Source organism: Aplidium turbinatum, chromosome 5, assembly GCF_918807975.1.
Source record: "Aplidium turbinatum chromosome 5, kaAplTurb1.1, whole genome shotgun sequence".
NCBI classification, from domain to species: domain Eukaryota; kingdom Metazoa; phylum Chordata; class Ascidiacea; order Aplousobranchia; family Polyclinidae; genus Aplidium; species Aplidium turbinatum.
In genome coordinates, this window is record NC_137476.1 from 1,025,293 (window position 1) to 1,038,298 (window position 13,006).

Genomic DNA, 13,006 nt, shown 5'->3' on the forward strand with positions numbered 1-13,006 from the left:
TTGAACTATTTGAAGTAATCATTTAGTTCGTCCCCATTTATTTTAACTCTGTACTTTGACAAACTGAACTAATATGTTTTAACCTCATACATCACACTTGGCGGCGTTAATGAACACTTACAGGCAACGCAATCTCAGAATAAAGATTTTACATTTTATACAAATATAATTTTCAACAGAAAATTTACAAGTTTGTAGTTTATCTATTTGTCTAATACTGTAGTTGCTCTTGTTTAAAAATTTATATTAAAAAATACCATTTGTCCGTGTTAGATCAAGCAGCGGTTTGTATGAATGGAAAGGGATACCTCAATAATCTAACCTTGTTTCCATAAGGAGTAGATGGGTTGACGTGTTTAGCCTAGATAGATTAGGTAATATGTCTCCCAATCCCTCCCGAAAGTTTCCAACAATCTCTCATCCCCTTTCCCGGTTAGGGAGCAGAGAAGGTCTTTGCGTGTCTGGGTAAGTTTGTATCGTTGTTGCAACGTTTGAAGACATCAACACAACACAAGCAAAACATTTGTTTGATTCCATAAACGAACAAATGTTTCAAAAAAATTAACAAACCTCAAAAGAGTTCTATGAAGTTGAGCTCATGTCACTATGGTTTAAACATATTCATTTGTAAAACTTGAAAGCGTGGTTGAAGAAGTAATGAAAACTTGCTACCATACCTGAATGGTTTAAGTGTCTTATTATTCAGCTCTGACTGATGAACAAAAATCTTTGCAAACCTCAATATTTTTTTTTAGTTTTAACTTCGTAATGTTCGTACGTATACTATTTTTGGTTTATGCTTTGGAAGTTTGAAACACAAATAAACGTAAGTTTACAGAAATACTTCAGGCATTTAGAAAGAAACCAAGACAAACGTTATTGTGACAATCTCTGTTTCTTGAAACGTATACCTTTCATTGCAGGCGTGTGCAAGAAGGGGGGCCCTCTGAACATGCCTCCTCAGTGGATTGGTCATTTGGCTCCCCCTCGCCACAACCAGTCGATCATCAAAGGTCTCAGAGTGTCGTAGGTTCGATTCCTGCATCGGTCAGGGAAACCAGTGTCATCTCGCGATGCTCCACATCACATGATAGCAGACGAATTTCAACTGAAGAAGTAGGCTATAATAGTTAGGTTTTAATATTTTTAGGTTTTACCCTAATCAAGTTAAAAGTTTCCAGTAAATAGAAGGTGAAAAAATTAATTAATTACTTTTCTGACCGACCGTTTTTCAAGTGTGAATGTTAGACAATGTTGATAATGCGTCTCAGATGTAGTAGCCATCCAAACACACAAACAGTGCAAGCAAACTAAACACATTTAATGAAAAATGACCATACTCAAGTGGCGAAGTGGTCATTTATCTTTGCTACCTGTAAACTTATTTCATCAAACAAGTAAAATTCATTTCAAGACATAGGAATGACATGAATAAAAACTTACATTGCAAACCATTAAGTGGTAATCGATTTCACAAAATTTATTAAGCCTCAAGGATCGCGTGGTTGCGTCACAATGAAAGAGCTCTTTTATTGTTCCATTTAAATTGTTTGCTGTAAACAGAAACCATTGACATCGCAGACTATCTATTACACAATAAGAAAGTTTTCTCTATGTCATTGTGAAGGAACAGTCGATCTATGTAGGCTACTCAAGATAGTTTGTAGCACGCTTGTAGCTTCAACATTAAAATTGGCAACAAACAAGTAAATATTCCAAGAAATAGCTGTTTTCATTTGTCAATTTCTTGTTCATTTGATGGGTCTTCATTTTGTGGGTCTTCATTTTGTGGGTGGTGCCTGGGTGGTGTATTTCTATCCGTTGAACTACATCCAATGATTTTTTGTCCGTAGAGTTTGCCACATACACAGGTTTTAGATTGATTGATATGCCTAATAGTGCTACTTCACCCAAAGCTGAGGCCCTGACAGTTGCTACTGGTATAGGCCAGAGCAGAAATGGCAGTAATTGAAAACTAAGGAGTAACTCCATATTTCCCATAATCCAATTCTCCCACCTGAGCGTTTCCTACCAGTTACAGTTTTAACGTCATGCTCAGTATGTATATAACGTTTGTTACAATGACTATATTTCTTGGGAATGCTTATGTTGTAATAATATAGGTTATGTAATAAATATATAGGCCTGTAGGCTATTTGTCACGGGTTGTTACAATTTCAGATCATGGCTGTATTGGAAGAAAAACTTCGCTCCGGGAACTTTCACGCTGTTAGAAAATTGTTTCGGTCAAATGATCCAAAAGGAGAAGGAAACATAACAAAGGAAGCGTTTTCTAGAATCCTCTGGCATCTCTGTGGCTACTTGTCGACGAGGAAGATAAGTCACGTCATTAGAAGGTGAGAGATAAAAATAAAAACACACCAAGAATGTGTTAAAACAAAAAAACATTAAATATTAAGAAAATGCTAAAAAATTAGACAAAAGTGTGACTCAAATAAAATCATAATAAAAAACAAAGTGGTAAAAAGTATCATATTTTGTGTACAGTAGATAAAATCGTTTAACTTTTAGAAGAAAATAGAGGATTTCAGTGTTTTTGAACAGTTGCAACAAACAGAGCATAATGATTCCGATCAGAAGTGTGTCATGGCTTGTAAATGATAGTTGCATCATATGCGAGTAACTACACAAATGTTGCATTATATTACAGACTTGGTCTTGACAAGAAAAATCTCATTTCCTTTGAGGACTTAATTTCTTATTTCCGCCACCCTCCATCTCACGATGACGTTGCTGAGCCAGTATTGAGGTCATCTTTCCATTCCCAGCCCCTCAATTCTGCCCCAAGCCACATGGCCACAGCGACTCCGCGTTCGAACTCGGTAAGAGTTGATTGTGGCGTTGAAACTTAACAACAATTACAATTATGTAACATCAATGACTGTCGTGAACTAATACATACTTTATTACAAGCTTTTATTAGCTTTAACAAACTAAATGGAACATCTAAATAAATATAAACAAATGAATTAAGCTTCCTACTTCAGACAAATAAGATTATCAACCTGAACCGCACCTGAACATAACAAGCAAGTAAAGAGAGTGGGAGCGCCATCTCAACAGTTGCGTTGGCCAATGGCATTATGCGTGGCAACACTGTTGGTACTCTTCAATCAACCTGGTTGAGCGGGTGGTCCGATTAAACTTGAACCAATGTTTTGAAACCTAATGGTGAAATAATGAAAAAGAACAGTCCGTTCAGTGATAAATAATGAGGTAACATTAAGAAAAATAAAATAATACGTAATTAAAAAGCACTCAAAACAGTAATGAAAAATTACTCCGCCAAAAGAACGGATAACGCGTTCAACGGGGATTTATGATATTCCTTCGCGTGTACGCCACCGGTTGACATGGAATGCTTTCAGTTGGATAAATGAGGAATTCTATTAAAAAGTTTTAGTTTTGCACCCAGAATTTAATTGTTTGGTCAATTGGTCGTGACAACCCAGTCGGTTGCTGGATGCCACATTGAGAATTGTTATCGTGGGGCCTTAGACTTTCTAATGAACTTATCAACATTAAATTTGCCGTCCAACATCTATTATTATCCATTCATTTCTCTACACCGCAAACAATACTCCTCTGATTGAAGCTAAGTTGATGTCTCGCTAGCGTAGTTTATGTCGTCATCGTTGTTGACGTATATTGTACAACAATTACAGGACAAGCACCGTCGACCAATCAGAACAAACCCCGAATCCACAGCCAACCAATCATGGGAAGCCTTCAAAGCAATGGCAGCAACAGGGTAAGTTGTTAGCGCAACTTCGCTGATTGAGAGAGCTCTCAATGCAAGAATTTTCATTAACACAACAGACTTGCTTGAAAAGGCTTTTCATGCATTAAGTTCTAATGGGCACTGAAGTTTTCTTTTTGATTATCTTCAGCGGAGCTATAGGCTATAATTGTGTTTTTTCAACAAACTTTCTCAAATAATATACGAAAGCCATTTGTATCGCTTAACTATTGAGTATATGGGTAAAGTTATAGTTCGATGGCTTTATCTTTCATATTAAAAAAGTCTAGAGCAAACGATTACTTTATGCATGGTTGGTTTATCGGTAAATGAATGATAGGTGAGGTGCAATGTTAGTGTTTGAAGTAAAACGTTTCTTCTCGTATGCTTTGCAGAGTTTACATGCAGAGTATGTTAGTCTCCTCTCATACTTCATTCAGAGGTTATATCATTTATTTTATAGCATTTTTTCTGGTCCAGCTTAGTTTTATCACGTATAATTTGCTTAACTTTGATTACTGTAAGCTCAGTGGTATTACATCACATATAACACATTACTTTACTGTACCATGCAGGCAACTTGATTTTCAAAGTCTCTTCCCTCCCATGTGCTTTGGTGAAGGAGCCTACGTCATACCGGGTCAACTTCGGGAGTGCCTAGTGAAGCTTGGTGTCGAGTCATCTGATGAGATCGTGGCAAGGATACTACGGAAGTGGGTTGAACCAATAGAAATGTTTCAATATTTTCATCATAAATGCTGATTTCTGCCAGATTCCTACATCAACGAATGATTACGTATTTTCCAGTTGTATGAGTGAGTTGATCATACCTATCCTGTTTGTAGATGTTAAAATATGTGGAATGGCTGAATTAGTTTCACTCGGCTTGTTTAGGCTATAATCGCTGTTTCATTACAAAATAAACATCAACCTGTTTCTTGACCATTATGCACTCAGCTGTGCCTTTTACGGCTGCCATGACATTGTCAACTTTGTAAACCGCTGAGAAGCAACGTATATCTGCAATGGATATGGTACTATATGAAAACAAGTATTATTATGATCATTGATTAGACTGGAAGGTGGGAGTCCTTATGCCATTCACACAAGTCGTCTGTTTAAACACCTTGGCTTGTCAGCTGAAGGAAAGTTGCTTTCAAAGACATCTACCGGGGGAAGTACACGTGTAACTGAAACACCGATGTCGCTAGAGAGGTATGGAAACGTGCGATAGGTAAATCTAACAACTCGTGACAGAAAAATTTGAAGAAGAGAACTTTTTAAAACTGAAATAAAACTAATGGCACCCAGTGATTTGTGTTGTCGTTCTTAACTTTAGTTTTTCATCTTCTTTATTTTTAAAACTACCTCACAACGAGGTTGTGCGAGGATAACACAAAGTTGTCAAACTGACACTTTGTTTCCAAACTTCATGAGTCGAGTCAAATTTTGCTTATCCCCATCTCGATCTTGGCCGACCATGAGCGCGTGCAGAAAGTTTAAAGAGTGCTAAAAGTAGTCTACCAGATTCCAAGTTGTTATCGACCGACGAGTAGCAAACACGCGTGTAGGGACCAATCTAGTACGATTATAAGGCAAAAGACGAAACCATTGAACCAAACACGCTAACGAAAAATGATTGCATTCACACGGTATAAATACAAACTCTTTGCGAAGTAGCAAAAAGTTCGTGGGAACAAAATTTCGCGTCCGTCCGTGCGTCAAGAGCCTCTACAAGTTTGCGAAACTACCAGGAATAACCAATCAAGGCTTTGTCAGTCCGAAGATAAAGATTCAAAACCAACCAAAGTGTAATGTGAAACAGTATGTACAATTAGACATATAGTTGTGTATTTAATTAAATTGATCTTTATAGGAGTTCCTTTCTTTTTCCAATTTGTCAGTCCGGGGATAAAGGTTCAAAACCAGCCAACGTCCAGATGCGAAGTGTCCTTCAATCTAACCAAGTATTGGCCCAAAAGAACTAGATTAAGTGGCCTCTAAGCATCTTTCATAACTTTCTACTTTCATCACAAAAGACATTATGAAATTAGCCTACAAGTTAATATTGTTACATAAGACCCTTTATTGCAGCACAATGACAAGACTGCCCCAGCAGAGCAAGCAGTCGGATAGACAAAGACCAAAGACATCACAAAGCAACGGTGAGGTGTTTCCAAGTTATGAATTGGCGAATTAAGGTTGTCTGTTGTCACTGGAATTCTTCCGGAAATCCGAGTCTTCTTATTTATAATAATGTAAAGTTGGAACCGATTTATCTCGATTAGATTGTACCCCTACACATCAAGCAAACGGCACTGTTGATAAGGTCAAACGTTTTTTTAACCGTTAAACATAATTAAACGAAGAAATTAGTTGGTTAACCCATAAACTTATTTCTACCTGTATGTTACAGTAACTGTGTAATTTTCATCAGAGCCTGTTGCGCCACTACGCCCCCATACCAGCGCCGGCATGGCTGTCTCAACTCGTCCAAAAACTTCCCTTGCAAAGCTTTTTGATGGAGACGTCGTAGATTTCTTAGCAAAGAAGGTACTTTCCTCTTTACAACTGAATAGGTGTTAGGCGTTTGAGGTTGATTCTCAAGAGGTACATTTTTAGAGAAAACTTTTCGTTGGGCAACATTTCCTAGCCAGCAAAACCCGTCTTTTTTACATTGATTCAACGTCGGCAGACTTCGGCAGACATTAAATCAATACAAAAATGATGGGCTTTGCTGACTGGATTAGCACTGGCTTGCGTCAGCACTACAAAACCTTAGAAAATATGCAAATCTGTCACGATTATTATTCAGAAAAGTGTAAACTTTTCTTTGTTTAACAAAAATTTGAAATTATTTTAAAAACCATTTTCATTTTTACCCAGCTTGATGAGGGCCAAGCTCAGTTTACGCGCGCATTGGAGGCGAAAGATACGAACAACAGTGGACTTATCAGCAAACCTGATCTTCGTAAAGTCTTTAATCTACTGGGCTTCAATATCAAACCAACCAACATAGAACATTTCCTTGCCAGGTAATGTCTGAAGCCGTTAAATCAATGTAAAAATGATAAATTTTATTGCCTGGGAGCGATTCTGCGTCGAGAGGAAAATTTTCCTTGCTTCAACCTGGCTTTGTTTTTGTCTTTTTAGAAACGGACTTCGTCGAAACGACGGCACAGTGAACTACCGTCTTCTTCTCCGCCGTCTTCAAACGCGATCAGGAAGAGGACTCCTCAACAAAGTGATGCGGAATCAGAGCCACGTGTAATTTCTTATGTGGATTAGAAATTCAATGATGACAACAAAATATGATTAATTCTTTTATACAAAGATAGTTTTCTTTATTGAGCTTTTTTCTGATTTTTATTGCTTTTTTTTCACTAAATAAAAACATAATTTACGTAGATTTCATGAATCTGATCCTCCACCTACGCCATCAGAAGGCGCCACAGCTGTCTTGTTGGAAACCAAACTTCTCGATATCTTCCAGAAGGACTTTCTTGGATTACTGGCAACTTTTAAGGAGTCAGATCTCAGCGGAACTGGATTTCTCACACCGGTGCCACATAAGAGATTCTAAAGATTCTGTATTTTTATTGTCCTATACAGCAATTCAGTCCCATTTCACATTGATTCAATGAAAGTTTTAGACGTTGAATAAAGCTGATTTTCTGTAGTGACATCAGTTTTGTGAAAACCCTATTAGACTACCACATGGCCAATCACATCCATAACATTACTATCGAATTCGATGACGTTAAAATCCAATAGAGCTCCAACTTTGGAATGTGCATTAATTGGGTGTCTATCTTAATAAGGAAATAAATTAAAACTTGCATGGAAAAATCAACAAACTTTACATTTGAAAATTTTACCATTGAACCTACATGTGACTTTGCTAGTCATTTCTCATTCAAGGAATATCATTGAAATAGAATGTTTGTTAGGATGAATTTCGATTTGCCATTGAGGGGAGATTTGGAATAAAAATGACCCCCAATACATGGGACCAACTTTTGGGGAACATCCGACTAGTTAAACCCCCAAACAACGCCACCCAGGGACAGATTGGTTACGTCAACTACAACGACTTTCTCGCCAAATTTGACGTCATGTTGAGGTATGATTCGCTATTCATGACACACAATGTAAATATTTATATTTCTAAGAACTTTCTTAAAAAGTTCCAAAACTTTGTAAACCCCGGTTCTCGATAATTCATCAGTTTGTTGTTAATGCATGAAATAGTTGTTTTTTAAAGATTCACGTTAGAGCTGCAATAGCATTTCACTGAAGCGTTACAATTTAATTGACATAAACAATGAGAGCCTATGAACAGACCAGCCACTGCGGATGCAGAGGATCCGTGGATTGAAGAGGAAGCTGATCTGAGTCGGCTTAAAGAACACAAAGATCGCTATTTGAAAAGTATGGATGTTGATCCAGCAGATCACACTCACCGGTGAGATGGAAAATACTTTCGACTCTGGAAAGAATAATTTGTATATGACCAACCATTGTGGTTACCAAATTTGTGTATCTTGGTCGTCAAGTTGTTTAAACGTAATTCTGTTAGATGAGTTGTCTTGCGACTTTAATGATTGTTTTCTTGTGGTCGTCGAAGAATTATGACATCATAGCGGTAATGAGACTATCAGCGTATAATAGTCATCTTTATTTTGTAATAATCATATGATGATTGTTATATGAAATTATATGCACCGAAGCATCACATGGAGACATAACTTAAATTTGATGATTCTCTTACGTTGCAATTTTTCTTAGCCACGAGCCCCGTCCATTAGATCAATTGGAAGCAACTTTAGTGGATGTGTTCTTATACAAGTTTCAAAACTTCAAGAAGGAATATGATCTCATCGTGAGAGAGGACTTTTGTCGCGTAGATAAAGAAAAATTTGATTATATTCTCTTCAGGTAGATCAAATCTCAAGCGCAATAAGTCAAATGTAACCATATCATGCACTGTATGATTGTGGGTGTTGATGCCAAAATTGTGATAAAGATGTCACAGGAAAACTGAAAGAATCACTCACTTTTTTCACGTAAATGCATTTCTCTAGTGATCTTTAGTGACGTTTGAAACTACTTCATTTAACATCAAGGTGCTTAAATTGTTATTTTGTAAGTGTGTTTGTTTTATTTATTTTGTATGTTGTTGAGCATATTGTGTCAAACTTTGTGAAATTATCAAATTGTTTTTAATGTTTTGTTTTTGTTGTTGTTGTTGTTGTTGTTCATTTTTGTTTAATTGCCCAATAAAGGTTTCTTACAATCTAGGTGCGGTTTCGTTCTCACCCCTAGCGAGCTCTCCCGGTTGTGGCTGAGCATGCCCATAACTCGACCTATGGAGTCACTTTCCATACCCACCATACTCCAGCAAGTCATGAGGCTCTACTACTCATCAGCAAAACCAGGTAAGCTTTCACAGAAAGCATGATCCGAAGAATATAAAGGTACTTGATGGGTTCGTCTAACTCAATTTTACAGCACGAATAGGGCAATTCAGTACGAATAGGGCAATTCAGTGAGCTTGTGCGTCTTCTTTCTTGAAAAAATTTATAGGCTATCGTTAATTAATGGGTTACTGTCTAAAAGTGAAGGCCTTCTTCAAACAAAATTTCAAACATGGCTGGTAACATTGTGATTTACGATTTCAAGCTATCACCGCCTATACCTACACTATATCTATATGTGCCTCTAAAATGAGATTTAGTCATGGAATCTCTTGCAGGAAAGTTTAACAAATCGTCACGTGACAGCACGATAGTGACACACGTGTTGGAAAAAATACGCAAACCGATTGTGACGTATTGGAATTTGTTGAAAAAAAAGTTTCGATACTTAGATCCTATGGGAACATCAAGAATTGAAAAGGTTGGATTGATTGGTTTTGTGAAATTGAATGATATCAAAGCTGTGTACTTAAAATTAAAGCGCTCTTTGTAATTGCGCAAAAAAGATCGTTGTAGTAAGTTTTGGAATTCATTTCTTTCGGGTTGCGGAATAGCAAATGAAAACATTCTGTTCTGCCTACCAGGTCTCTGAACATTAACCAATGTTTTGCTGATGTTTCCATAAACTAAACTTATCCTAATTTTGCAGGAGGAACTGCTACAAATTCTCCGTGGCCTTCATTTAAGTATCACCGATTTGGAGCTCCATTACCTGGTAGAAATGTTGGAATCAAGGATTCCAGGAAAAACCAACTACTTCAGATTAATGGAATATTTTGTAAAGAATCCCAAAAATAAGCGATCTATAACGCAAGGTGGCGATAGACAGCCGCTTCTCTCTTCGGATTCGCGGAGAGGTTTGTCAGATAGTTTGATTATATTACCAAGGAAAGTTAAATCCTTTTCAATAAAAATTTATTGGTTTAAATCCTCCCTGTTCTACGCTCCCTTTGCATTTGCTCATGGTTGTTTGTTTGTGACGTCGTTTATTTGCTTTGATTTAACAGAAGGAAGCCTATAAGGATATTGATCAATATATTAGAAAACAAGATCATATGGACAAAAGTATCAGAAATTGTCTTCATGCTTCGAAGTTTAAAGCATTGGCCCTACGTACAAACATTATACCATCTCATTTTATTTTAAATATATAATTTAAAAAAATATTTTTATATAGAGTTCTGTCCACTGCAATTACGTGTTGTTCTCAACGTTTTACAAAAGCAGACTGCGCATGTGCAATCGTATTATTAGCCTACCTTGAATGACAAAGTCTGCAGAGTCTTTTTACTGTGATCAATGTCTAAGGAATTATTTCCCCTGTAATCATAAATAACATAAAGTCTAAACTATCTTCATAACTTCATTCAGTTTATCCAAAAGTTTATGGAGGTAAACAGCCTCTCAAACAACACGATTATCTACACCCCCATCATGAACCCCCGGAATACATCACTCTTCGTAATGCTCCCATGACCCCGCCATTCAAGCGTGTCAATGTTGCTCCAGGAATGATGAAGTCTCACAGAAAAAAATATGAAACTCACCATAGCAAAAGTGAGTGAGCAAATTATAGGAATACACAAACCAAATTCTATCGAAGGAAATGGTGTTGATTTGAGTGAAAAAATGAGAAAAAGTTGCGAGTGTAATCGATTTTGCTAACTTATACTTCGATTTGACTTCGATTCAGTCTTTCAGGCTTCATTAGCTTATGTCTTGAATCTTACGTTAGTTACGTATAAGAACGTTGCATAAATTACTAAGAAAATCTCATAGACTTATTTAATATCAGACGTTTATTCTCATACATGTTCAGAACCAAGTCAATCAAACCCGGAAATGAGAAACTTCAGCTCGTATCGTGGGAACTTTAATACTCTCGCTCGCCACCCACCGTCCAGTCTCGATTCGTCTTCTTCATATGGAAGTAAGTGAAGGAATAAAATAGCCATGGCAGATTTTGATATTATAGTTGATTCATCTTGCTTCAAACTAAAATTGTTTTTGCTATGAAATAAGCTACTGTGGGCCTACTATACATAGCTACATTTCTGGTGAAATGTATTCCTGAAGAATTCTGCCTGATAATAATAATAATAATAATGCGTGTGTTTATATGGCGCAGTATCCATCGCAGAATGCGTTGATCTTCAGCGCTTTACAAAGCAGACAGTGCCAATGCAGCCGTATAGATGAAACACCACTGAGTACTTGATTTACATTCAAACTTTTTTTTGTGTACTGTAAGTTAATCCACAAAAACGAAATCACGAACCGGTGCAAATGTTTAAATAAAGAGTTCGATCTTAAGGAGCAATGAGGTTGGAACGCCTGGTTAATCTAATCAAAAAATAAAGACTATTTATTGTAGATACTAAATTCAGGTTTAGCAAACGTTTTCGAAACTATACTGTCTTCATCTTCAGTGCAAGAAATGATATTTATAGTAGTCTACTGAGGATGACGACAGTTTAGTTTTCGAAACGTTTTCTGAACATGAGTTTAGTATTTACATTTGGGGTTCTTTATTTTTTGAATAGTTCAATTCCTCATAGAAAACAACCCAGAAGAAATAGAAGATAGGTAAAAAGTTGCTAATCACTTATTGTAGATTTTCGCTGACGATATTTTATACATATCCGGTTTAAAATACTTTATTTTTGTTATATTTTTTATTATGACATATCTTGTCATTGCAGCAAAAGAAAGCCTCGTGCAAAGAACAATCAAACCACGCGTTGGTGCCAGTGAGCTTCCATCTGTGGGGCGAGCACTTCGCCGTGAGGATACAGAGGATTGCGGAAAAGTGTCTGTATCTGCATTCCGGAAAGTATTGGCTAACTACGGAGTGGCTTTAAAGGATCCGGACGAGTTGTATAAACTACTGAGTCGTTATGATAAGAAGATGAAAAATGAAATATCCTACGAAAGATTCTTGAAAGCGATGGCTTGATTGAAAGAAACAACAACAACACACACTAATGTTAGAAGTTTGAAAAAGTTCCAAATCAAAACCTTTTGTAAATTAAAAAAGTTTTCAATTTTATTTTAAATTGCAAAGTAGCCTACAATGCTTGACTTCTTTTGTAAAAGGGTTTAAATCAGAAATTTCTGTACCATTCTATAAAAACAGCAATAGTCTAAAGACTCTAAATTGTGACTTGATGCCTATTTAACCGATTTTCGTCCTGCATAAGTGCCTATTACATTCATGTTTCATTGCTAAACGTTTTTTCCGGTAAATAAAATCTAGCCTCCCAATAGCGAAATAGGCCTCACTCACCAAATATCCTATAAATCCTAGGAACAGTTTCATTTGATCCTTTTCTGGTCATTTGCTTGTGTCTGAACAGCAGAGCGGATTGAGGCTTTTGCATCACTTCATTGCAAATTTATGACAATAACTCTTTTATTGTGATTTACATATGTACTCTATTCAGTTTTTACATGTAACTTCAGTGTTATTTGAAAAGTATTTTTCTTTTCTCGTTGTTTATAGATTTTTGTTCCACCTGGCCGAATAAATTTTGATTTGAAAGTTCAGGCTATTTACAAAATTCCCAATAAATGTCAGCCTGGTGAAAATACCACCAATAGACTTTGTTAGTAGTGTGAATGCTTTAGTTAGCCCGCCAGAAAAGAAGATGTCAACTTTTGCCTTTGTATATTCATCAAACAGGATCAATATCAAACCTACCAAACGAAAGGACAGCTACTGAAACAACAACTCAATTTATATCATCTGAGCCTATGGTGAGCGAAAAGA

At 36.6% G+C, this 13,006-nt stretch overlaps 1 protein-coding gene across 2 annotated transcripts; it reads left to right on the plus strand.

Moving 5' to 3' along the window:
- The first annotated feature begins 336 nt into the window (after positions 1-336).
- Positions 337-12,781, plus strand: LOC145770356 (uncharacterized). Of its 2 annotated transcripts, none has more exons than XM_082581975.1 (21): positions 337-465; positions 924-1,116; positions 2,182-2,357; positions 2,672-2,843; positions 3,687-3,772; positions 4,336-4,473; positions 4,835-4,975; positions 5,855-5,925; positions 6,198-6,313; positions 6,647-6,795; positions 6,914-7,027; positions 7,169-7,322; positions 7,711-7,883; positions 8,103-8,225; positions 8,549-8,698; positions 9,062-9,198; positions 9,516-9,658; positions 9,887-10,094; positions 10,609-10,794; positions 11,057-11,167; positions 11,940-12,781. In XM_082581975.1, the coding sequence occupies exons 1-21, from the start codon at positions 380-382 to the stop codon at positions 12,191-12,193; spliced, it is 3,081 nt and encodes a 1,026-aa protein (XP_082438101.1). In that variant the 5' UTR covers positions 337-379; the 3' UTR covers positions 12,194-12,781. The 2 variants fall into 2 exon arrangements, with proteins under 2 accessions (XP_082438101.1, XP_082438102.1); XM_082581976.1 differs by having other exon boundaries at positions 9,086-9,198.
- The last annotated feature ends 225 nt before the right edge of the window (positions 12,782-13,006 follow it).

Excerpts from the sequence above, each read along its gene's own strand:
- LOC145770356 (XM_082581975.1), top strand. The coding sequence starts at position 380 with ATGTCTCCCAATCCCTCCCGAAAGTTTCCAACAATCTCTCATCCCCTT. Across the intron at positions 466-923 it reads GAAGGTCTTTGCGTGTCTGG|GCGTGTGCAAGAAGGGGGGC; the intron begins GTAAGTTTGTAT and ends CTTTCATTGCAG. Across the intron at positions 7,028-7,168 it reads ATGCGGAATCAGAGCCACGT|ATTTCATGAATCTGATCCTC; the intron begins GTAATTTCTTAT and ends TAATTTACGTAG.